We start from the raw sequence: 26,063 nt of genomic DNA, 5'->3' as shown, positions 1-26,063 counted from the left end.
ATAGTAAGGGTATCCTATAGGTTTTCCCAGTACATCTGGACATGCCATGCAGGGGCCGGGTAAGGTTGGGGGTGGGAATGGCAATGGGGCACAGTATATTGTATTGGGACGTCATGTGAAAGATCTGGGTTAGAATCCCCACATGGGTACAATTTCAAAAGCCAAATAATTGTGGCCCCTGCCATACTATGGCTGGAATAATGCTAAAAGGTTGGGTAATACACAACTCACTCACTCACTCCAGACCTCCAGAATGGTTCTGTCTGACAAGTTCAGCCCACATTTCCTGCTGGATTAAAGCCATTTCATTTCGATCCTTCTTCCTACTTTCTGCTAGTAAAAGTCAAATTACTATTTACATTTTCAATACCATGCACTGAATGATTTGATTCGAACTTGTCGTCTGTATGGACTGGGTATTGATTATTTGTTAACGCCTTGAAGTGAGCCTGTTTGTGGTATAGGTACCCTCATGCTCTGCGGATTACAGGACTCTTTGATAACGGGACAGTCTGCGAGAGACAGTGTTATAAGGACCGACTGGAAACATGGGCCTAATGATGAATGAACCATACACATCCTTTTGTATATTTAAAGGTTGCCCATGTGGTGTCCTTTCTCCAGATTAATTGCGTTTCTCAGACACACGTTTGTTCTTCAAGGGACATTAACCTCGCTTGACTGGCATTTGGGTTTCAGCGAGTGCATGTATCAGGAATTCCAAATTTAGATTTCTTTCATCAAAATGAACTTTTAAGAATTCAGAAAAATGGTTTTTGTCTTGTTGTGAGGGAGTGTACCAGAATCTGAACAGAGTTGCCAGACATTTGTAAATCCTTTTTACAGAAGAGGGATTTAGGAGGGAAATTGGTTTGTGAAAGGATGAGGTCTTTTTTTTTTGCAGACGAGATGCAATGTCCGTATACGGTATTTACTGCCTCAGCTGTTAGAGATGTAATATCACCATTAGATCTGTATTATTTATAGTTGAATGTTGTAAGGGGCATAGTATCACATTTAGATCTGTATATTATATGGTAGCCTGTTGTAAGGGGCATAGCGCTAGCATGGTGTATAATATATGGTGGTCTGATTTAGGGACTCAGTATGGTGTAGTATATTTGGTAGACTGTTTTAGGGACATAGTAAAGTGCATTATATATGGTAGGCTGGTTTAGGGACAAAGTATAGTGCATTATATATGGCAGACTGTTTTAGGGACATAGTATAGTGCATTATATATGGTGGTCTGTTTTAGGGACATAGTATAGTGCATTATATATGGTGGTCTGTTTTAGGGACATAGTATAGTGCATTATATATGGCAGACTGTTTTAGGGACTCATTATGGTGTAGTATATTTGGTAGACTGTTTTAGGGACATAGTATAGTGCATTATATATGGTGGTCTGTTTTAGGGACATAGTATAGTGCATTATATATGGTGGTCTGTTTTAGGGACATAGTATAGTGCATTATATATGGTGGTCTGTTTTAGGGACATAGTATAGTGCATTATATATGGCAGACTGTTTTAGGGACTCATTATGGTGTGGTATATTTGGTAGACTGTTTTAGGGACATAGTATAGTGCATTATATATGGCAGACTGTTTTAGGGTCTCAATATGGTGTAGTATATTTGGTAGACTGGTTTAGGGACATAGTATCGTGTATTATATATGGTATACTGTTTTCAGGGGCAAAGTATGGTGTATTATATATGGTAGACTGTTTTAGGGACATAGTATAGTGCATTATATATGGCAGACTGTTTTAGGGTCTCAATATGGTGTAGTATATTTGGTAGACTGGTTTAGGGACATAGTATCGTGTATTATATATGGTATACTGTTTTCAGGGGCAAAGTATGGTGTATTATATATGGTAGACTGTTTTCAGGGGCAAAGTATGGTGTATTATATATGGTAGACTGTTTTCAGGGGCAAAGCATGGTGCATTATATATGGCAGACTGTTTTAGGGTCTCAATATGGTGTAGTATATTTGGTAGACTGGTTTAGGGACATAGTATCGTGTATTATATATGGTATACTGTTTTCAGGGGCAAAGTATGGTGTATTATATATGGTAGACTGTTTTCAGGGGCAAAGTATGGTGTATTATATATGGTAGACTGTTTTCAGGGGCAAAGCATGGTGTATTATATATGGTAGACTTTTCAGGGGCAAGGTATGGTGTATTATATATGGTAGACTGTTTTCAGGGGCAAGGTATGGTGTATTATATATGGTAGACTGTTTTCAGGGGCAAGGTATGGTGTATTATATATGGTAGACTGTTTTCAGGGGCAAGGTATGGTGTATTATATATGGTAGACTGTTTTCAGGGGCAAGGTATGGTGTATTGTATATGGTAGACTGTTTTCAGGGGCAAAGTATGGTGTATTATATATGGTAGACTGTTTTCAGGGGCAAAGTATGGTGTATTATATATGGTAGACTGTTTTAGGGACATAGTATAGTGCATTATATATGGTGGTCTGTTTTAGGGACATAGTATAGTGCATTATATATGGTGGTCTGTTTTAGGGACATAGTATAGTGCATTATATATGGTGGTCTGTTTTAGGGACATAGTATAGTGCATTATATATGGCAGACTGTTTTAGGGACTCATTATGGTGTGGTATATTTGGTAGACTGTTTTAGGGACATAGTATAGTGCATTATATATGGCAGACTGTTTTAGGGTCTCAATATGGTGTAGTATATTTGGTAGACTGGTTTAGGGACATAGTATCGTGTATTATATATGGTATACTGTTTTCAGGGGCAAAGTATGGTGTATTATATATGGTAGACTGTTTTAGGGACATAGTATAGTGCATTATATATGGCAGACTGTTTTAGGGTCTCAATATGGTGTAGTATATTTGGTAGACTGGTTTAGGGACATAGTATCGTGTATTATATATGGTATACTGTTTTCAGGGGCAAAGTATGGTGTATTATATATGGTAGACTGTTTTCAGGGGCAAAGTATGGTGTATTATATATGGTAGACTGTTTTCAGGGGCAAAGCATGGTGCATTATATATGGCAGACTGTTTTAGGGTCTCAATATGGTGTAGTATATTTGGTAGACTGGTTTAGGGACATAGTATCGTGTATTATATATGGTATACTGTTTTCAGGGGCAAAGTATGGTGTATTATATATGGTAGACTGTTTTCAGGGGCAAAGTATGGTGTATTATATATGGTAGACTGTTTTCAGGGGCAAAGCATGGTGTATTATATATGGTAGACTTTTCAGGGGCAAGGTATGGTGTATTATATATGGTAGACTGTTTTCAGGGACATAGTATGGTGTATTATATATGGTAGACTGTTTTCAGGGGAATAGTATGGTGTATTGTATATGGTAGACTGTTTTCAGGGGCAAAGTATGGTGTATTATATATGGTAGACTGTTTTCAGGGGCAAGGTATGGTGTATTGTATATGGTAGACTGTTTTCAGGGGCAAAGTATGGTGTATTATATATGGTAGACTGTTTTCAGGGGCAAAGTATGGTGTATTATATATGGTAGACTGTTTTCAGGGACATAGTATGGTGTATTATATATGGTAGACTGTTTTCAGGGGAATAGTATGGTGTATTGTATATGGTAGACTGTTTAAGGGATGGGACATAGTTACACTATTAGATTGGTGGACAGTTGGAGCCAACGTCTGACCATTGTCACTATTGTAAGTGGAGCATTTTTTTTTACGGACTGATCAAAGGATCTTCTTCGAGAGGACTGTTTCTCAATGGATAGAACATGTATGAAAGTAGAATAATGTGTCGTATTACCAATACAGATGTGTGTATCACCTGCTGGCTTCTGTCCCTTGTCACACTGCACCTACTGTAATGGCAGCAGGTGGTATCAAGTTGGAAGATTGCATGTCATTGTACTCTCATAGTGTTGATCTTTGTTCATGCTATCAAACACTGGTGTACTGCTGACTGTGTCACTCACTCACTCACTCACTCACTCACTCACTCACTCACTCACTCACTCACTCACTCACTCACTCACTCACTCACTCACTGTAGCATTAGCTCCATTCTGCCACTGTCTTGGGTGTGCCTGCTCCAAATATGAACACACACTGTAGCCTGACATAACATCAGTTTGTTTAGATCTTGTATACATGGTATAAATTTGAAGTGGTGTTTATTAGCCTGTTTGTGGAATATTTAACCGACTGCACTCAGTGAATTCTGCTTATAAACTTAGGCTGCACCAATTGACTTTCACCTGCACCAGTGCAGTCTCATCAATGACTGCATTATCTAGATGTAATATGTCTTACCCTCGAACTCATTGACAACTGTATAAAAACTTCTGGCTCCGTCATTGCTTTTTGTACATAAGTGTACAAATAAAGCGAAGAACAGGCAGAATCTGGCCAGGATAATGTCTGAAACAACAATTTAAAAAAATTTATGTTATGTTTCAGTCACATCGAGAAATACACGACTCGGGAGGATCCCCGCAATGACCCAGACTACATCGAACCGCCGAAACCCCGCGATGTTGAGCTCCTTCGAGATCCAGAAAAAGGTTTTGGTTTCGTAGCCGGCAGCGAGAAGCCTGTCGTGGTCCGATTTGTCACTGATGGTAGGTGAAACTTCAGTAATTCTCCCAATCCTATCAATTACACTTGATCCTAGAGAAATGAACTGGAGAAGCCCAATTTATTGTTCTGCTGGACCTGAATATGCCATGCATCAACATGGCTCTGACCCTTCCAGCTGGTTGAGACTTTCAAGGTAGCCAACAGTATGCATTGGGTACTGATTGGTGGTTTTTTTTGCTGCTTGGATTGTTTGATTGAAACTTTCCAGACAGAGTTTTATATGTACATATATGTGAAACAATGTTCACTGTGGTCATGTTGGGCACCGTTATCTTGAGCATGTGTTAGTTCTGGTTCAAAGGACTGCTGGGGTGGTGGGGTAGCTTAATGGTTAAAACATTTGCTTGTCACACCAAAGGCATGGGTTCAATTCTATCATGGGTACAATGTTTGAAGCCCATTTCTCATGTGCCCCACTGTGATATTGCTGGAATATTGCTGAAAGCAGCTTCCAACCATACTCACTCAACAGACTGTCCACAAACAACTGTCGCATCTACCATATTTTATCATAAACTGTACATGCTTTGCAGTGTAGCAGACTTTCTGTGACAAGTTTTCGAGGACATGCTTACCCTTTTCAAGAACACCTGGTGTCATGACTGATTAATAGGGGGCACGGGTGGCCCAGTCATCTAAGGCGCCGCAATTTGCTGTTCAGAGTTGCGTCACTTGAGCACGCCGGAAACCTATGATTGTGGGTTCGAATCCCGGTTCGCCCAAATTATGTTTCTAGGTTTGTCAGCACCGTACCCGTGCTTGTGGATTTCACCAAAGTGGTAAATGTCTGAGACCGGCATCACTTCAGGCTTTCCTCCCACATTAAGCTAACTGGAATACTTTTAAAAGCGGCATTAAACCCAACTCACTCACTCACTCACTGATTAATACAATTTTTACCACTATTTAGCCTTCGGTGTCGGGGTGTTGGGATGGAACAGTGGGAGTTGATCAGAGGGTGTTGGGTGTTCTTTCGAGGAGCATTTGAAACTGATGACCCTTTGTCACCTGGAAGGCCTGATATCATCCGTTGCTGGGTTGTTGTGGTAAATCAAAAGCCCCCAGTCGATCCATGTACCAAGGCACAGTTACTCGTTAGGGAGTAAGGAGAGTTGCAACCTCCAGGTCCAAGTGCTATATTCATCGAACACTGGTTTTAATGAGACCTCAAGGAACAATGGACACTATAGCATTGATTGAGAAGGAAGTAGATTGTAGGCACTGATAATGCATGCAGGCAGACACTGTTCACTTCCTGACCTTAATTTCTTGATTGTCCCATGATTTTTCATTGTCCTGAGTGACTTCATAAAGAAGTTGGATACAATGTTTGATGGTCCAGTGTCTTGCTGTCCTGGGGTTGTGGTGGTACAGTGTCTGGTGGTCCTGGGGTTGTGGTGGTACAGTGTCTGGTGGTCCTGGGGTTGTGGCGGTACAGTGTCTGGTGGTCCTGGGGTTGTGGTAGTACAGTGTCTGGTGGTCCTGGGGTTATGGTTGTACAGTGTCTGGTGGTCCTGGGGTTGTGGTGGTACAGTGTCTTGCTGTCCTGGGGTTATGGTTGTACAGTGTCTGGTGGTCCTGGGGTTGTGGTGGTACAGTGTCTGGTGGTCCTGGGTTTGTGGCGGTACAGTGTCTGGTGGTCCTGGGTTTGTGGTGGTACAGTGTCTGGTGGTCCTGGGTTTGTGGTGGTACAGTGTCTGGTGGTCTTGGGGTTGTGGTACAGTGTCTGGTGGTCCTTGGGTTGTGGCGGTCCTGGGGTTGTGGTACAGTGTCTGGTGGTCCTTGGGTTGTGGTGGTACAGTGTCAGGTGGTCCTTGGGTTGTGGTGGTACAGTGTCTGGTGGTCCTGGGGTTGTGGTACAGTGTCAGGCGGTCCTGGGGTTGTGGTGGTACAGTGTCTGGTGGTCCTGGGGTTGTGGTGGTACAGTGTCAGGTGGTCCTTGGGTTGTGATGGTACAGTGTCTGGTGGTCCTGGGGTTGTGGTACAGTGTCAGGCGGTCCTGGGGTTGTGGTGGTACAGTGTCTGGTGGTCCTGGGGTTGTGGTGGTACAGTGTCAGGTGGTCCTTGGGTTGTGATGGTACAGTGTCAGGCGGTCCTGGGGTTGTGGTACAGTGTCAGGTGGTCCTGGGGTTGTGATGGTACAGTGTCAGGTGGTCCTGGGTTGTGGCACAGTGTCTGGTGGTCCCTGGGTTGTGATGGTAAAGTGTCTGGTGGTCTTCAGATTGTGATGATAGTGTCTGGATAATGTTTTTCCAGTGTGTGTGCTTAACGTCCTCTCCTAGAATTGAGATTTCATTCCTCTTTTGTTAAATTACAGGGGCATCATTGCACAGAAACAATGATGAATTATATACAATGACAACTTGCTCATTATAGTATCAGGGGTTGCTGGAATAACGGGAATTGTTGAAACCCAAGTTTTATTTCACTGCTATATTATTAGGTTTTGATTTGTATCCGATGACTTCAGTAACGCTGTTGCACAAATTACCTTTACAGGAGAATACTGCCTCTATGTTGTGGTAATTGAGGTAAATGGCCATGACAGCCTCAAAAGTAACCTGTTGAATGGAATGACTGGATCCATTGATTTGTCCTGATGTTTTAAAGAGAGGAATTTCAAAACATTGATGTAAATGCATGTGTCAGTACACCAAAGTAATTAAAAAACATTGGTATCATTTCCTGTGTCGGTAAGGCAGCCACTGGGATCAAATAGCTCCCTTGAGGCATAATATAAATTGTTCCATTTCCTCAAATGTCTGAATTGCTATTAAACCTGGAAAGCCTTGAAAGGCAATTTGGTGCCACTTGAAATCAAGTTGAATTTAGTCCCTCATAAGGCAACGTATTGAATTAACTCAGTCAGCTCAATATTCCATTTCTTGGAGAGTCATGGAGTTGGGACTTGATGTGGTTTATGTTTTTATTTTATGACACAATTAACCTTTCTAATGCTGAAGGAGGTTTTGGATGGGAAAGGCTCCAAATTTGAACTGGAATACGAAAATGGAGGTGTTAATTGAGTCAAATGTTTTCGGGAAATAGAGAACATTTGTCAATATTGGTTAATAAATGGTTCACATGTTTGTTTTAATGTGTAGTGTTAACCGGAGTCTTTCTGAATATGAGCGTTTCATCAGTTTTTATGTGACAGGAACTGATTTCTGAAAAGATCAAGATTTGACTTAAAAAAATAGAAATAACAAGATGTCAGTTACGACAATGTGTTTCTACAGAGTGAGTGAGTTTGGTTTAATGCAGCTATTGAACATTATTTAGGTGATATGACAGTGCGTCTGCTTGATGTGGGAGAAAACATGAACTGATTCAGGTCTTTGATGTTTACCATCTTGGTGAAACTCACGATCTTGGGTATGGTGCTGACCAACCTAGAAACAGAATCAGGGTGTATCTGGGATTTGAACTCATGATCATATGTGTTAGGTTTGCTCAGCAACCTGCAGCACCTTGGACGATGGGACACCCTGTTTCAATGTCTATGCATACAGCCTACAGCCAGTGTTAACCTAATCTGTACCAAGCATTTTTCCTGTTATATTTATTTTAATGTTTAATATATTTTAATGTCAGTTATTTATTCAATGGCTGATGTCAACTTGCCAACATATCATAACATTTTGATATTGACCCTCAATGCTCAATGTCAACCCAATATACTGCTCTGTTATAAACACTAAACAGATAAAAAACAAGCCTTTTGTTTTGTGATATTTAGTTTTTACTGTTTTAGAAGCTACTGTGACACATGTATTTATGCAGAATGTTATCTTGGTGCAGTGGTTCGTCCAGGATGACACAGTGTCATCAAAGCAAGTCCTATAGTCTTATGGTTGTGACAGCTAGGCCACACATCTATGACCAGCCCTGTATTGATTCAGAGAGGAACGGCCACTTTAGCAAATCATCCAGCCCTTTTATTGGGACATGGCCAGGTCGCTGTGTTTCCAATCACTGACAAGACAAATTGTTATTGTTTTTGCTGTGTCAAGTTTATGCTGCACAGTGATTGTTCGTTCAGCCCTTGAGAAGTTGTGGACCTCGGAGAAGAATTGTAAATTTTGTATGTATGAGTTGTTAGGTTGAATCTATAATGACTCTGATTCTCCAGCTTTCCCTATTCCTTGTATTTCAAGGTGGTGAGGTGTTCTCGTATTGCTTGTTGTTTTGGGTTCCACTTGTAAAAGTCAACAAATTGCATCACTTATGGCTCTTTTCACAAAGCTGATATAAATTAAATGTTGTTCAAGGTAGAGTTAAGCCCAATTATCCCGATGTCTTCTTGCTTCTTGTTATAGGTTCTTTCTACCTCTAAACCGCCTCCGTTGTCTAGTGGTAGAGCGTCCGCCCGGAGAGCGGAAGGTCCGGGGTTCGATCCCCGGCCACGTCATACCAAAAGACGTTAAAAAATGGTACTTGTTGTTACCCTGTCTGGCGTTCGTCTCAGAGTCATTATATAGTGTCTGAGTGGGGTATTCATGTTAAACTGCGGCATGGTATCTCAGTGAGCTAGCACTATAAATCGGCATCAGTCTAATACAAGCAGACACACAAACACACACACACGTACATGCACGTCGCTATATAAGTGCAATAATCTTGGACGCGACGTTAAACCCCATTTCACATCACCTCTTTCTACCAGGCTTGATTATCTCACATGCCATTGACATAGGGCCTGATGTTTTTATTAGGAGATATACCTACTGTGTTTTGAAATTTTATGTAGTCCCACTGCAGAGTAGATACCTCTTATTTTGATTTGGAACAGAGCACTTTAGCGATAGGTTTGAAATGTATAAATAAGAGGTATCTACTCTTGTAGGCTATCAATGTATTCATATGGATGATTTTTGTGTGAAAAGGCTTAATATGTTTAAAAGAGGTTTCTGTTGCAAAATGGAGACATCTTTTTAACCAATCACAATCAAGCATGTGACCTCAGAAAGAAGGTTTGATGTGTGGAATGGAGAATAGAGGTGACCTCAGCAAGGAGGTTTTATACGTAAAATTGGGAATAGAGTGACCTCAGAAAGGATGTCTGATGTGTGGAATGGGAAATAGAGGTGACCTCAGAAAGGAAATCTAATGTGTAAGATTGGAAAGAGTGGTGACCTCAGAAAGATTTGATGTGTAGTGTGGGAACTAGAGGTGACCTCAGAAAGGTTTGATGTGTAGTGTGGGAACTAGAGGTGACCTCAGAAAGGTTTGATGTGTAGTGTGGGAACTAGAGGTGACCTCAGAAAGGTTTGATGTGTAGAATGGGGAATAGAGGTGACCTCAGAAAGATTTGATGTGTAGTGTGGGAACTAGAGGTGACCTCAGAAAGGTTTGATGTGTAGAATGGGGAATAGAGGTGACCTCAGAAAGGTTTGATGTGTAGAATGGGGAATAGAGGTGACCTCAGAAAGGTTTGATGTGTAGAATGGGGAATAGAGGTGACCTCAGAAAGGTTTGATGGGTAGAATGGGAAATAGAGATGACCTCAGAAAGGAGTGAATGAGTCTGGTTTTATGCTGCTTTTAGCAATATTCCAGCAATATCACAGCGGGGGACACCAGAAATTGGCTTCACACATTATACCCATGTCGGGAATCGAACCTGGGTCTTCGGCATGACAGGCGAATGCTTTAACCACTAGGCTACTCGACCACCCCACCTCAGAAAGGAAGTCTAATGTGTAAAATTTGGAACAGAGGTCTTGTGTGTAAAATGGGGACATGACCTCAGATAAAAAATCCTATGTGTAAGACGGAGAACAGAAAGGTCAGACATGGCTTCGCCTCTGTGAAGATCACAAGTTAGTTTCCGTTTTAAGATTGAAAGTAAAATCTATATATAAGAGTTGGTTACAGAAAAGATTGGACCACACACAGTTCCAATTTCCTGCAAACTGTTTTGCACTTCCGTCCTTGATGCTGAACACCGAGGAGAATGTTGAACATACTCAGTGTGTTACTTCCACTGACTCCGCGGTGTTACCAAACAGGTTCTGATGGACTAGCTGCCTCATGAGTCTACTTACATGTACACAAATTGCATTCTTTTTGTCATCTCTCTATGGCGTAAGAAATCAGTTGTTAATGGTAGTTTGTTGCAAGTGGACTGAATCCTTACTTTGCAGGGACTGTTGTCAGAGAAGCCACAGATACCTCACTCTCAAATTAAATGTGTCAAAGTAAAATCTTCTTGCGACAAATTGATTTCTTTTAAGAAACCATAAAAACATTATCATAGTCAGTAATAGATTTCTCGGCAGTGACAATGCTTGCTGATTGGCTTGCAGCTGTCGAAGAAGAGCAAGAAGATGAAGGAGAGAAGAACACCTCCCTTCTTGCTTACATGATGTATGGTTTATTATCCAGAATATTCCGCTCTGTCATATAATTATAATCTGAGAACATCCTCCGTGGTCTTGTGAATCGAGTGTATGACCAAAAAGGTCTATGGTTCGATCGCGCCACATCTCACCAGAAGATGGTACTTGTTGTTCCCCTGTCTGGCCTTGGCATCAGTGGGATAAAAATGGGACTGGGCGGCTTGGAGTCCCTACACATGTATATGGGACTGGTCAGCTCGTAGTCCCTACACATATATATGGGACTGGTCAGCTCGGAGTCCCTACACATGTATATGGGACTGGTCGGCTCGGAGTCTCTACACATGTATATGGGACTGGTCAGCTCGGAGTCTCTACACATAGATATGGGACTGGTCAGCCTGGAGTCCCTACACATGTATATGGGACTGGTCAGCTCGGAGTCCCTACACATGTATATGGGACTGGTCAGCTCGGAGTCCCTACTCATGTATATGGGACTGGTCGGCTCGGAGTCCCTACTCATGTATATGGGACTGGTCAGTTCAGAGTCCCTACACACGTATATGGGACTGGTCAGCTCGGAGTCTCTACACATAGATATGGGACTGGTCAGCTCGGAGTCCCTACTCATGTATATGGGACTGGTCAGTTCAGAGTCCCTACACACGTATATGGGACTGGTCGGCTCGGAGTCCCTACACATGTATATGGGACTGGTCAGCTAGGAGTCCCTACACATGTATTCAGTATCAATGTTAAACTGTGGCTTGGTATGGGCTAGCAGTATTAATTCTGCATTAGTCTGGTCTAGAACAAGCAGCCACACCCCCATGCATGCACGTCACTATATATATATAAGTGGAATAGTTTTGAACACATCATCAATGACCTCAGCTCATTTGTTATCTGACCCCCAGGATGCACGGAGATGATGTTAATCTGGCGGGGAATCTGGGTCACAAAGGTGTGTGACTAATATGAGGGTTGTGTGGTCAAACGGGGATTGATTGACTGATTGTGTGCCCTCTTACCCCATGGGGATCAGTTCGAGGCTAGGATATTGTCATTTAACAGCAGAAACTACTTCGAATAATAATTAATAAGACTCCATTATTAGAAAGAAACAAGGAACTGACCCTAATTCCAAACATATTTTGGTGTAATGACCAAATTTAATTTGTGGGATTGTCAGAATATACCTCCTTTGTGTATACATGTCCAAATTCATAAGTCACGATAAGATATATTTTGTGATATTTAATGCCTCTTCATGTTTTATGTGGCCCAGCTAACATTTAGGCTAATTATTGATGTATAAAGCAATCATATTTAGCATTTTGTTTTGTAACAGTTGGTATGTTTACACTTGTCTGAGTAGTTGTCAGGTTGGCATTATTGCAGAACTTTGTCAATATTACTTTTTAACTATCAATATGGAAGTAAATGGTGAATCAATACATAGGTAACTGCGTGTGTATCGTATCGTAAGGTCTAAATTTGCGATACATTTACACTTAGGAATTGTTGCAGGCTCAATAAAGACACTTTGTCTTGGGAGTATTTGCTTGGTTGACTATGATTTGCAAGATAATGAAAAACAATGTAACCTGTGTAGATTCAATGTTTTTTTGTCCGTCTTGTGATGCTATGCATTGACCTTGACCCTGACCTTGTGTTCTGAGCTGCATGTGATTAATACACAAGGAACTGCACAATTCATTGATTAAATCTTCTTATGAAGCTGTTGTCATTAAAATTGTACAGCATCCAGTTCTCTGTGATCGCTGATGCATTTAAAAGCAATCATGCGGAACATCCCACGACTTCTCTGACGTGACTGAACTATATAGAACATGACAGTCGTTGGTGGGGCTGAGGATTCAGGGCTTGTTAAAGAAGGATTTACTGTTTTCTGTTCAGTGTTTGCCAGAATGACCAGGTTTGTTTTCATTTCAAGAATAATGTGTAGAGGGTTCATCTTTTATGTGTTTGCTCCTTGTGAGGTTCAGCTGATTGAGGCATCATTTATAGCCTTCACTAATGGACTGCCTTCATTGGCGTTGAAGATAAATTTCTGGTTTTCAGCTGAATGGACAGCAAATAGCCACATGTGGATTGTTTACTTATACTGAGTAGAAAAACAGCCAAGCTGTTGAATCTAAGTGAACGACATGGAGTCAATCAATATTTGTTTTTCTGGCATTGGCAGGCTCAAGAAGCGTAGCTCAAATAGATGTAATAAAACATTGAGGGAGTAGTTCAGATAATTTTATCACACAACTGAGAGCACCAGTTTGGCTCATATGGGAAATCATTTTCATTTTTTGCAAGGCATGACTCCTTCTTAATTTTGCCCAATGACACGAAGGATCGGAACTCAAATACATGTACTCGTGGAATAGAAGCAGACGTACACTTGGATGCTGGGAGTGAAGAATATTGAAGATGATGATGATGATGATGATGATGATGATGATGATGATGTTGATGTTGATGTTGATGTTGTTGTTGATGTTGTTGATGATGATGATTCGTGGTAATGATATTGGTATGATGATGAGGATGATGATGATTCGTGGTAATGAAAGTGGTACTCTTGGTGCTATGAAAATGGTCTTATGATGGTCAAACTTATGATTATATATTGTTGTTGAACAGATACAGTTCAAAATTCTGTTATTTTGTTTTGGTGCCTAACTTAAAGTCCCAATTTATACATACCCTGTTATAGCTAAGAACTCCAGACATTTGAGATAAGCCAGGCATCGACAGAATGTAAGACATGAAAGATGATCTCATGAAACACTTTTTCTTTTCTTTTCTGTTTACTTCCTAGTCTGTTTGTTCCCCGGGTTGAATGGTGCAATAATTTGATTGCTTGTTAAATGTCAGATTTGGTTGCCATGGAAACTGTGATGTAACCAGTGCCACTAGTGGACTGTCATTGGATTCTCTAGGGTCAGCTGCCCCCAGACAGAAACCACCGATATATCACATCCTACATACTTGAATTATGTGTTTATGTTGCAGGAAGAGCTATGACTAACTACGATGAGTTTAGAGAGAAGTAGCAGTCTGTCATTATTTCAGGGGGAGGTCACGTAGCCTAGTGGTTAAAGTATTCGCTCGTCCTGCTGAAGACCCAGGTTCGATTCCCGACATGGGTACAATGTGTGAAGCCAATTTCTGGTGTGCCCCCCCCGTGATATTGCTGGAATATTGCTAAAAGTGGCGTAAAACCATACTCACTCTCTCATTATTTCAGTGTTGTTGGGCCTCTCCAGGGAGGACTGGGCTAGACATTTGTGTTACAGATGGCTTCACTTAATTATCCCCCGCCGCGCGAAAGCGCGAAGCGGGGGATATAGTATTCACGACCGTCCGTACGTCCGTCCGTACGTCCCACCTGTTTGTTGCCGCGATATCTCAAGAACTAAACACTGGATTGTCTTCATATTTGGAACTATGGTGTATATACAGACTCCGCAGACACCAGTCGGTTTTGGTGACCTTGATCCCATTTTCAAGGTCACAGCAGACAAATCTGCTTTTAGAGTTGGAAAACGGTGTTGCCGCGATATCTCAAGAACTAAACACTGGATTGTCTTCATATTTGGAACTATGGTGTATATACAGACACCGCAGACACCAGTCGGTTTTGGTGACCTTGACCCCATTTTCAAGGTCACAGCAGGCAAATCTGCTTTTGGAGTTAGAAAACGGTGTTGCCGCGATATCTCAAGAACTAAACACTGGATTGTCTTCATATTTGGAACTATAGTGTATATACAGACTCCGCAGACATCAGTCGGTTTTGGTGACCTTGATCCCATTTTCAAGGTCACAGCAGGCAAATCTGCTTTTAGAGTTGGAAAACGGTGTTGCCGCGATATCTCAAGAACTAAACCTCTCGATTGTCTTCATATTTGGAACTATGGTGTATATACAGACACCGCAGACACCAGTCGGTTTTGGTGACCTTGACCCCATTTTCAAGGTCACAGCAGGCAAATCTGCTTTTGGAGTTAGAAAACGGTGTTGCCGCGATATCTCAAGAACTAATCGCTGGATTGTCTTCATATTTGGAACTATGGTGTATATACAGACACCGCATACACCTGTCAGATTTGGTGACCTTGATCCCATTTTCAAGGTCACAGCAGGCAAATCTGTTTTTGGAGTTGGAAAACGGTGTTGCCACAATATCTCAAGAACTAATCGCTGGGTTGTCTTCATATTTGGTACTATGGTGTATATGGCGGGGGATATTTCGTCACTCTGTGACAAATACTTGTTCTAAAAAAAACCTGAAAAACAGCTGGTACCAACATTGACCTTGTAGCAGCATCCTGGCAGATCTTATTCTTCAACCACCCCCAGCCCCTCATTCTCTAACTACCCCGTTCCCCTGACCCACCTCCCCACCCCTCTTCACCCCTCCCCTACCCAGCCCCTCATTCTCTTACTACCCCGTTCCCCTGACCCACCTCCCCACCCCTCTTCACCCCTCCCCTACCCAGCCCCTCATTCTCTAACTACCCCGTTCTCCTGACCCACCTCCCCACCCCTCTTCACCCCTCCCCTACCCAGCCCCTCATTCTCTAACAACCCCATTCTCCTGACCCACCTCCCCACCCCTCTTCACCCCTCCCCTACCCAGCCCCTCATTCCCAAACCACCCCATCCCCCTGACCCACCTCCCCAACCCTCTTCAAAACCTCCCCCCCTCATTTTTTCCCCTCCACCCCCCACCCCCCTAATGTGAATAGGTTTTTCAGTTAGATTTATTGTGATTTTTTTAATATCAAATCTGGCCCTCATCAATAAAACGAATTTATGATGATGATGATAATAATAATAATAATAATAATAATAATAATAATAATAATAATAATAATGATAATAATAATATTGAATACTGGTTTATAATGATAAACTCTCTGTGGAGAGGTAAATCATCCAGTTCTGTATAAAAAACACAGTTTGTGAAATCCACCGTTCTGTGGCCTTGAACAGCCGGCTGCTGGCATTTGTTCAGCGTGTCAGATCGTTCAACCATTTCCTTCTCAGCCAGAGATACAGATTCAGGATGCGACACAATTATTTCCCCAATCAGAGGTTTGAAAAAAACGTTACGAAATCGTGACAGGGATGCTAACTTCGTTTGGCATGACCCCAAAACCTCATCAAATGTAAGCATTCCCTTCACAACACAAACTTGGGATGGGGTAAATAGGTTGGTGTTTCTTTCTCCGGGGGCTGGTCAGCTGCGTGAATTGGCTCGCGTCTGTGTTTGTGGAGAGGAGAGGGGGACAAGCAATGACAGTGTTTACTGTTACACCACAGCAAGTATTGATACAAGAAGGCCATTCTTATCCTGGCGTTTGTCTTCTGGTAAAATTGATTTTTGACTTGGGTTCGTTTATGCAGCCACTTATTTGGTAATGGTCTAGAGTGTCAAGGGATCTCTCCGTTTGCATGAAGAATGTAGTATTGGCTCGTTGGGAAATATTACATCAAATTTCATCAATTTTATTAATACTTCAATCCATTCAAACTGTCACACGTGTTCTTTTTTTTAATTTACATTTTTAATATGCAAAATAAATGATTTCAGAAGGAGAAACCCTTAGCAAGGAATCCCAGTAGTGCAGCATTACACATGTAACAGTTGCATCATAGGACTGTTTATTTTGTTTGTTTGTTTGTTGTTTAATACCACATTCAGCAATATTCCCGTTGTATGACAGCGGTCTGTAAATAATCGAGTCTGGACCAGACAATCCAGTGATTGATATCATGAGCATGGATCCACTTAATTGATATATGGTGACTTGCATCAACCAAGTCAGTGAGCCTGACCACTGATCCTGTTAGTCACATCTTAGGACAGGCATAGTAGCCTTTTACAGCAAGCATGGGTTGCTGAAGACCTATTCTAACCCAAATCTTCATGGATATGCATTATAGAAACACTGAGGTCTGAGTGAGTGAGTGAGTGACTGAGTTGGGTTTTATGCCTCTTGTAGCAATATCCATTGAATATCATGGGGACTCCAGAAATGGGTTTTACACACTGTACCCATGTGGGGAATCGAACCCAGACATTTGGCTTGACCACTGGGGTACTCCACTGCACCTATCCAGGTCTGAATTCTTCCCAGTTCGTTGGGATGTTACTGTGACACTCATTCATCTTCCCACCCTGCTGGTCCTTCCACTCTTATGGTGGATTCAAATCCCAACACTCTTGCATGGGGTAAGAGTAGACCAAATTGGATCGGGTTGTCAGGCTCTGTGATGTGATTGCTTGTGTTTTATCGTCCCCAGATGGTGTGGGATGATGCTCATAATATCAATCACTAGTCCAGAATTGTTTATTCGCTGCCCACTGTCATATAGCTGGAATGTTGCTGACTGGTGTTAAACAAAAAACAAAACGATCAAATCAGGGCCCACTTGCACAAAACAATCTTAGTGCTAAGATTATCGTAACTCCCATACTTTAACATTGGCTTACAATAGTCTTAGCACTAAGATAACTTTGTGCAAGTGGGCCCGGGTGTCATCTCCATCTGTAAAACAAAGTCACAGGATACAAATTCATTTATTCATTTTTTGCCTCTGATTGAAAAACACAATTTGCCATCACAGTTATGTCAGAAATAAAAGTTCTGAAATCCAGAAAACTAAGACATGTACACATCCAGCATGAGACACACCAGTATCTGAGATGGGCCAGGATACCATATCTTGTCTTGCTAATGATGGATAGCCTCCTGCTGAACTGAGGAGTGGCTATGGTGATGTCATGAGGATCAGGCTCTGAAACTCTTTGAAAGGTTGGCAGCAGGAGGAGACAGCTTTGACAAGTATTCCTGATCCCTGAACGATTATTCATATATTCTATAATTGAAATGATAATTCAAAATATCAATCATATTTGGAAGAAAAATAACAAAACAAGATCATGAATGCATAATGTGATGCATTATATATATATATATATATATATATATATATATATATATATATATATATATATTAGGGCTGGGACGAGTCCAAATTTACTACCCGGGTACCCACCCACCCTATTACCTGACCCTACCTGGGTACCCACTGTAGGTCTCAAGAGATACAAAATGTACGATTAGGATTTTTTTTTACCACAGCACTTGCAAAATGTATTTAGATACATGTATTAAACGATCTGGTCATGCATTCACTGAAGTTGACTTAAGTTATATCTTTATGCAACCATATGAAAGGTCAGGATGAATGGGTGCATAGTCAGAAAGAAATGCGAACATTAGTGACTTGTAGTGTAACCATAGAGTTCACGATAATTTTTGTCATTAAACAATATATCACGTGACTAACCATGGGTCCGGGTAGTCCTGTGGGTACCAGGGTCCTACTCAGTTCCCCCCCGGCCCGGGGTCCCCAAGTTAACCGCCCATATATATATATGGCTAAAGAACAGCCTGTCTTGTATCGGACATACTGCATTAAGTATTTTATTTCTTCAAGTCATGAAAAAGAAAGTAATGGCTCATGTTGGACACTATTCATGCATCAAATTCCAAATCAGACAGCTTTAAAATACCACATATTTTGACAGAGGACTCAGGGACCTAGATGGTTTAGGCACTGCAGTTGACTGTGCATACCATATATCGCTGTGTATCACCTGTGTGTTATCACCTATTCGTTTTCCTGAATTCGCTGAACTATGTTTCTAGGTTTGTCAGCACCATACCTGTGCTTAGGCCTTCTATAGTTGGTTTATAAGATCTACCTACCCAAAAAACTGAAGACTTTTGACAAATTTATATTTTAATTAGGTGAAATGAAAAAACACACACATTTTTCACTGCTGTTCATAAGAAATGGTAAATAATATGTATTAAAATCTTTATTCTAACTTAAAAACATTCAATTACCTTTTGGTATCTTGCCATGTTTGGTTTTTTTCATTTATTAGTAGCACTACTAATGTAGACCACCTACATTGGATTTTAGGCCTAATTTTTTGGAAATAAAATAATACAAAAATGAATGCCCCTTTGGGTAAATGTGGTAAATGTTTAAGACCTGCATCCCTTCAGGCTTTCCTCCAACATCAAGCTGACTTGCATGACATAATGTTCAATGTGGCATAAGCCAAACTCACTAACTCACTATCATATTGACAGCTATATTATTATCCCCAGCCCAACAAAGTTGGCGGGGGATATAGAAACGGGCTCTGTCTGTCTGTCTGTCCGTCCGTCCGTCCGTCATATTTCGTTTCCGGAGCATAACTCATAAACCGTTCAATATTTTTTCAAAAAACTTTGCAGGTCTGTCAGGTACATGCTGAACTGGTGCCTTTTGCTATTAAGAAATTTTAGAATTTTTTTATTTTTTATGTTTCCATGGCAACAAGATTGACTTAGGTTCTGTGAGGGTAGGGTTCGTTTCCGGAGCATAACTCATAAACCATTCAATATTTTGTCATGAAACTTTGCATCTTTGTCAGGTACATGCTGAATTGGTGCCTTTTGACATTTCGAAATTTTAGAAATTTTTATTTTTTACGTTTCCATGGCAACAAGATGGACTTAGGTTCCAAACTCTTCTTTTTTTTTACAATTTCCATGACAAGTTCCACCTCGGTTAAAAAAGGTTAGGGTTTGTTTAGATTTAATTATGTCATAAATTCTGCAACAGGGGTGGGGGATATAGCCATGTTAGTGGCAAACTCTTGTTTTATTTTGATCAAACCTCTTCCTCCATTTCATATCTTTTAATAAAATGTCATTAAAATGTTCATTGAATTTTGATGGACAATGAATGAATGATTAAGATGAGGATGAAGTGTTCGGGATCTCCTGTATGAACCAGCAAGAAGCATATGCCGCTACTGTCCTCCGCCAGACTCTGTACCCACTTACAGTGAAGATAGGACTATTTTGAGGCTCGAGATTGCCAGGCTAATTACATCTATGTGGATTCTGACGAAGAATTAAAGAGGCCAGCATGTCTGTCATCTCTGCTTTCCCCAAATATTGCGATATGATAGTTTGATTAAACTGTATATTTGATGTCCCTTTTATCACACCGTGTTGCACATGTCTGTGGCTGTATCTTTGATCTCCTACTGCCAATCACATGGCCAGTCTTGGATTTGCCGTTCATGTCACAATTACCTACATTTATCAGTGATGACCCAAGGCAAGATTTGCCATCAAAGTTGGCTAAAACCAGGAGCAATATGTGGTATACATCCTTGATAGCATGAATTGGCCAATATTGTATAGCTCTTAGCTACCAGCAGCAAGATTAACCCAGCAAGAAAAAGTGTCAGCAAGAAAGAAGGTCGTGTGTGTCAACAGGATATTACTGTTTTCTGTAGTGAGGAGAAATGTTTGGCTGTCTGAGAGATTTTTAGCCCCAATAGTTAAGAGATTTAATTTACAATGACTTGTCTGCACAAGGGTTTCACAAGACCAACCAGAAAGCCTTGCTGTGATTGTCTGTATGAGGGTTTCACAAGACCAACCAGAAAGCCTTGCTGTGGTTGTCTGTACGAGGGTTTCACAAGACCAACCAGAAAGCCATGTTGTGGTTGTCTGCACAAGGGTTTCACAAGACCAACCAGAAAGCCTTGCTGTGGTTGTCTGCATGTGTTTTTCACAAGACCAACCAGAAAGCCATACTGTGGTTGCACAAGGGTTTCACAAGACCAACCAGAAAGCCATGCTGTGGTTGTCTGCATGAGTTTTTCACAAGACCAACCAGAAAGCCATGCTGTGGTTGTCTGCATGAGTTTTTCACAAGACCAACCAGAAAGCCATGCTGTGGTTGTCTGCATGAGTTTTTCACAAGACCAACCAGAAAGCCTTGCTGTGGTTGTCTGCACAAGGGTTTCACAAGACCAACCAGAAAGCCATGCTGTGGTTGTCTGCACAAGAGTTTCACAAGACCAACCAGAAAGCCTTGCTGTGGTTGTCTGTACGAGGGTTTCACATGACCAACCAGAAAGCCATGGTGTGATTGTCTGCGCAAGAATTTGTCATGTCAGAACGAGACCTGTACTGTTTTCACCTGGACCCCCAGGAAGACTCGATACTTGCATATAATCATCTAAAATGTTTCTGCCTTGGTGGTGTATGTCTCATTTTAAGAAACCCTTGCAGTCTTGTTCATCTGACTTTTTCAAACACCAAGGAGGTTGCTCATATACTGCTTGAAAATTGTTGCCCAGTTTAGCTGAAGGAGTCTCTGCCGGACATGTAGTGACTTCATTACCGTGATGGGGTCGTTAGTACAGGAGGACATCAAGGTGTTGGATGTCCTTACAGGAGTGATTGTTACTTAAACAGTGCTTCAAATGTCACTTTTTCCCTGGGGATGAGTTTTGCTGATCATTTTGTGGTAAATGTCTTCCCAATTACATGGTAAAATGATGCAATTATTGACCTATCATCTGTATGCTTAGGGCTTAAAAAATCTGCCGATTTGATGTACCTAATAAGTGGTTTTACACGTGAAGGAATCTTCCTGAGATGATGTGATCAGATTCATAAGAAACTTGGAGAAGTTATAAGAAGGAAAGCCTAACTTAAAGGGTCCTTCTTGATTGGGTGAATAATGTTTCAGTAAAACCTTGCAAGGTTCCACATTTGGTAATGTTTGTTGTGGTTGATAGTAAAGAAACAACAATGGTGTATGGCTGGTCTAATGACAGGCCGGTAGGTGAGTGAGTGTGTGAGTGAGTGAGTGGGTAGGTAGGTGGGTGAGTGGGTGGGCAAGTGAGTGAGTGGGCACTGTAACACAAATAAGTCAGGTCATCCATTAAAACGTCATACATCTTTAATCATCATACCACAATCCTGGTTACTTGGCACCTATTGTGACCGAAATCACACTCACTAGTACCTAGTGGGATTCGCTGACTTGGTTGATGCATGTCATCGATCCCAATTGCGTGGATTGATGCTCATGATGTCAATCACTGGATTGTCTGTCCACACTCAATAATGTACAGACTGCCATCATATAGCTGGACTAAAGCCAAGTGCAGCGTCTGACAACAAACAAACAAAGAACAAAGTAGCTGGTTCTGGAACTCCATAACTCTAAGAAATATAGCTCCGTATTGCTTACAACTCTTTCTTTTCCTAGGATACATTGTGTATGCAACATTGTATGCAAAAACCAAAACCACATTTAGAAAAGGGGGCAATATTGTACTTAATCATACAATAAGATTATTGTTTGTTTAAATGAAAATAAAAGACTGAGGTTCGGTTGAAATAGAAGTCAAGATGGATGAGTTGGAGGGAAAGGATGACATATTTTGTCAACGTGATGCTGGGACAATATATTTATCATCCAGACTGGCTTCCACAGGAGATATTGCTTGGGTGAGATTAAACGATATCTCCCTGGACATATTGCTGCAATGAAATTGCACCACAATACTTTGCAAAATTGTGATGTCAGCGGTTACCATGATGCCACAATCAAATGACATCACTAATCTCTCAGCCACTGAAGCTGTTTATGTGTATATTTATTATACTCAGGACACTGGTTATTACCGTACTTGGTTGATGCATGTCATCGATCCCAAATGTGTGTATCAATGCTCATGATGTCAATCACTAGATTGTCCGGTCCAGGCACAATTATTTACAGACCGCTGTCATAAAGCTGGAATATTGCAGACTGCGGCGTTAAACAACAAACAAACAAACAACAAACTATTACTGTATACAAACTTAAAAGGGTGGAAGAATGCTTTTGGATGATAAATATAATCTCACCATCCTGTCTTTCGATATCAAACATTTCAACACTTGAAATTTGAAAGCTCTTCGGGAAGCGTCGGAGGTTTAAAAGTTTATTGACTTGTGTTGATATATTTGATATCAAAAGACACATGGGTGAGACTCTCAATGTCCACTGTGCAACAGAAGGCTTGACCCTGTTGTGTTTGGACTTACCAAGTGTGTATTTGAAGACAGTTTAAAGAAAGCATCAGGTTTCCCAATCAGGAGGCATCAGAGTGAGTTATGATGTGGGAGGAGAAACACATTGCACTGAAGTCCCTGCAGAACAGGAACAACTTCAAGGAGCCTCGCACAGGGATTGTTTTGTACTCAATCCTAATGTTTTTACAATGCTTCAGTTATTTCAGTATTTGTCAATATTAAGTGATTTAGATGCCTATTGTCATGATAAAGTTCTGTGAAATCGTCCAATCCATTTAATGTCTATCCCATTCAATCCCCATGGAGGATTCACGGGGCATACATGTTGAATCAGATTACGTACGCTGTGGCAGACCTGTCGTAGATTAAGTAATCAGATTTCAGAAGCACATCTGCAATTCATCAGTGCTTTTACCATCACTTTATTTTGGTAAGAAAGTTCAGAATTTGATTTCTAATGGGATTTTACAATCATATTATCTATTTACTATTTCCATGCTATGTTTATTTTGGTTTTCAACTTGACTGATGTGATATTGAGATTGATTGATGGCTGTTGTTTTAGAGTCTCGGGTGATGAAGCTGTTCATGAATTGGCATTACAAATAACTATTAACTCGGAACAACTGCTGCCTATTGAAGTGATATATGTTTTCAGGAAACAGTCATATTAGTTGGATGTGTCCAAAATTTGAATGATTACTTTTGAAACTGAATATTTTGAATATAAGAATGCTGCTTTTTTTCTTCATTGACAGGTGTAAACTGGAAAGAATTAAAGTCATATATTTACCCTGACAGCTGATTGTCGCAAATCTTGACCTTGCACATTGGTGCAGGTATGTGCACACCTGAGATTCACCTGGGTCGCTCATTAACACTCCCCTGACTTGCCCGAACCTTGTATCTGCTGTGTTGACATTTGTGTCTCGTCCCAACAGGTGGACCGAGCGTCGACAAACTTCTCTCCGGAGATCAGATTCTCAGGATTAATGGAGAAGATGTGCGCAAGGCTCCTCGAGAAAAAGTCATAGAACTTGTCCGGTGAGTCCAGTTTCATTATTTTGAGAGATCTTTGTAATATTTGTGCTTTTGTTTGCATGATAATGTGAAAGCATTGTGATGTATTTCTTTCAGTTACTTGTGATTATGTTAATCTTTAATCAAGATTACCATATTTTCTTGAGTATAGTGCGCACCCATGTATAAAGCGCATCCCCTTTAGCGGATTCAGTATTTTGGAGAAAAAAAATTTGAACATCAAGCGCAGAAAAAAATTACACTGCAGATCTACCCGGTCTAATCGGTCTTGATACACAGCCAGGTCTCCTGCCACAGAGGCCTCAGGAAGTTTATGTTTCAAGTGAAGTTCAACTAAATTAATTTTATTACTTAAATTAGACGAATATTACAAAGAAAATTGTTCTGGTAATAGCACCTTTTTTGTTGTTGTCAAAAGCAGCATTCCTTTTATTCCGAGGTATTTCTATACGATTTGATATTTTAATTTGTACTTCTCTTGGAAATGATTGAAATTGTGTTTATTAAATACCCTTTGTTTGAATTTTCTCTGTTTTTGTTTGATATTGTTTTGTTCGACAAATTACAACACGTGGTAAGACAATGTGCTTGATAGTCATCAACTACTCTGCAGGATTGAGCATATTCAACTGATAACAAGACGTCTTTGAATTTGTTCAAGTTGGATAAAAGAAATTCCAAATGACGAGTATTTTTGTTTTGAAATACTTAAATGAGATGTGCCATTGGTCAGTCGGATAATTTCATGTTGCCAAGATACAGCTGTCAGCAGAAGTCAGAAAGGTTATTAATGTGGCAGAATTTCTGCATGTCCTAGCCTTGAACTTAAGGCCAGAACAATGTACAGTAAACTACGGTTATAACGAACTCAAAGGGACCCTTAATTTAAGTTCATTATAACCGTAGTTTATTATAAAGGCCGGGCCTGAAAGACAGTTTGTTATATCGATCGGGTCATTATAAGCGTGTTTCGTTATAAACACAGTTTACCGTATATAGATGTGTCCCTGCATGGTGAGTGTACCAGCATGTCACTCATTACTGTCTATCTCACTGTATGGCTTCTTTTCCATTTTTAACTTTGTTTATGGATCTGCCGACCCAAAAACAAAATTAACATTTAAACATTTTATTTTATATTTCATCACAGTCAACCCAAATAAACAAATAAAAGAATAACCAAAAAAATTCTAGAATCTTACTGCACAGTAATGAAACTACTTTACCGTCAAAACTTGCATGTCTCACTCCTCCTTGTATTTTAAAATGCAATTCAATGTATTAAATATGCAGGGCCCAGAGAGTAATTGTGTTGCATCGTTTTATTTTGTTACGGTATTTATGATGGCAAAGTCCAAAAACAGGTGTCATGTCAGAATTTCACCCATCCCCAACCAAACTAAATATATTTTCGTAAAATTCCATGAACCAACTGAAATAAAGTATGTCATGTAAGATATTTATATTTTTGTATTTCCCTTCGCTGAAGGTATATGTGATGATAAATTTGAAAAATGAAAATAATAACCATAGAAGTCATTTTTGTCAAGGACACATTTCCTTCAACACACACATCTATATCTTTGGTCTAATCGACTCCCATGGAATCACAATAAATTTTTATGAATTCCATTTGATAGGATTCATGGAGCGTAAACTTCTCTTAATTCTTGACACTGCATGATTGTGACACAGTGAACTGTAGGGAGGAGGTCTACATGGGGAGGGGGATGACTCTTGAGTGTGGAGGCTAGTTGGTCAATCAATACGTTATCATTGCCACGGTTTGAAGAAGAAAATGATCAAATGCTTGATGAAGTATGAGATTCAGACCATTAGTGGGAGAATAACTGTGACGGAAACTTTGTTCTGCTTTCCCTTCCTGCGTCCACATCACTCGGTGATCATTGTGCACCACAGCAGTGAGACCTCTGCCAGTTTGAACCACTCATGGTATAATGATCTAGTATTGATTGCTTGCAACAAACTGATTATAACCAGCGACCTGTGATAAACTCTCAATTTATTCCCGGCACTTATCATGTGC

General features: G+C 40.6%; 1 protein-coding gene across 1 annotated transcript in view; it reads left to right on the top strand.

Moving 5' to 3' along the window:
- LOC124146027 overlaps positions 1–26,063 on the top strand; it is a 260,173-nt gene that overhangs the window by 168,125 nt on the left and 65,985 nt on the right. The window contains exons 4-5 of the mRNA XM_048387425.1: positions 4,472–4,632; positions 23,917–24,019. Of these exons, the coding sequence (XP_048243382.1) occupies positions 4,472–4,632; positions 23,917–24,019 (264 nt within the window). The remainder of the gene's footprint in view (positions 1–4,471; positions 4,633–23,916; positions 24,020–26,063) is intronic.

The sequence above is a fragment of the Haliotis rufescens genome, unplaced genomic scaffold, assembly GCF_023055435.1.
Source record: "Haliotis rufescens isolate VD_foot unplaced genomic scaffold, xgHalRufe1.0.p SCAF_7, whole genome shotgun sequence".
NCBI classification, from domain to species: domain Eukaryota; kingdom Metazoa; phylum Mollusca; class Gastropoda; order Lepetellida; family Haliotidae; genus Haliotis; species Haliotis rufescens.
The sequence above is the reverse complement of the archived record's forward strand: the minus strand, read 5'-3'. Positions and strand labels throughout refer to the sequence as shown.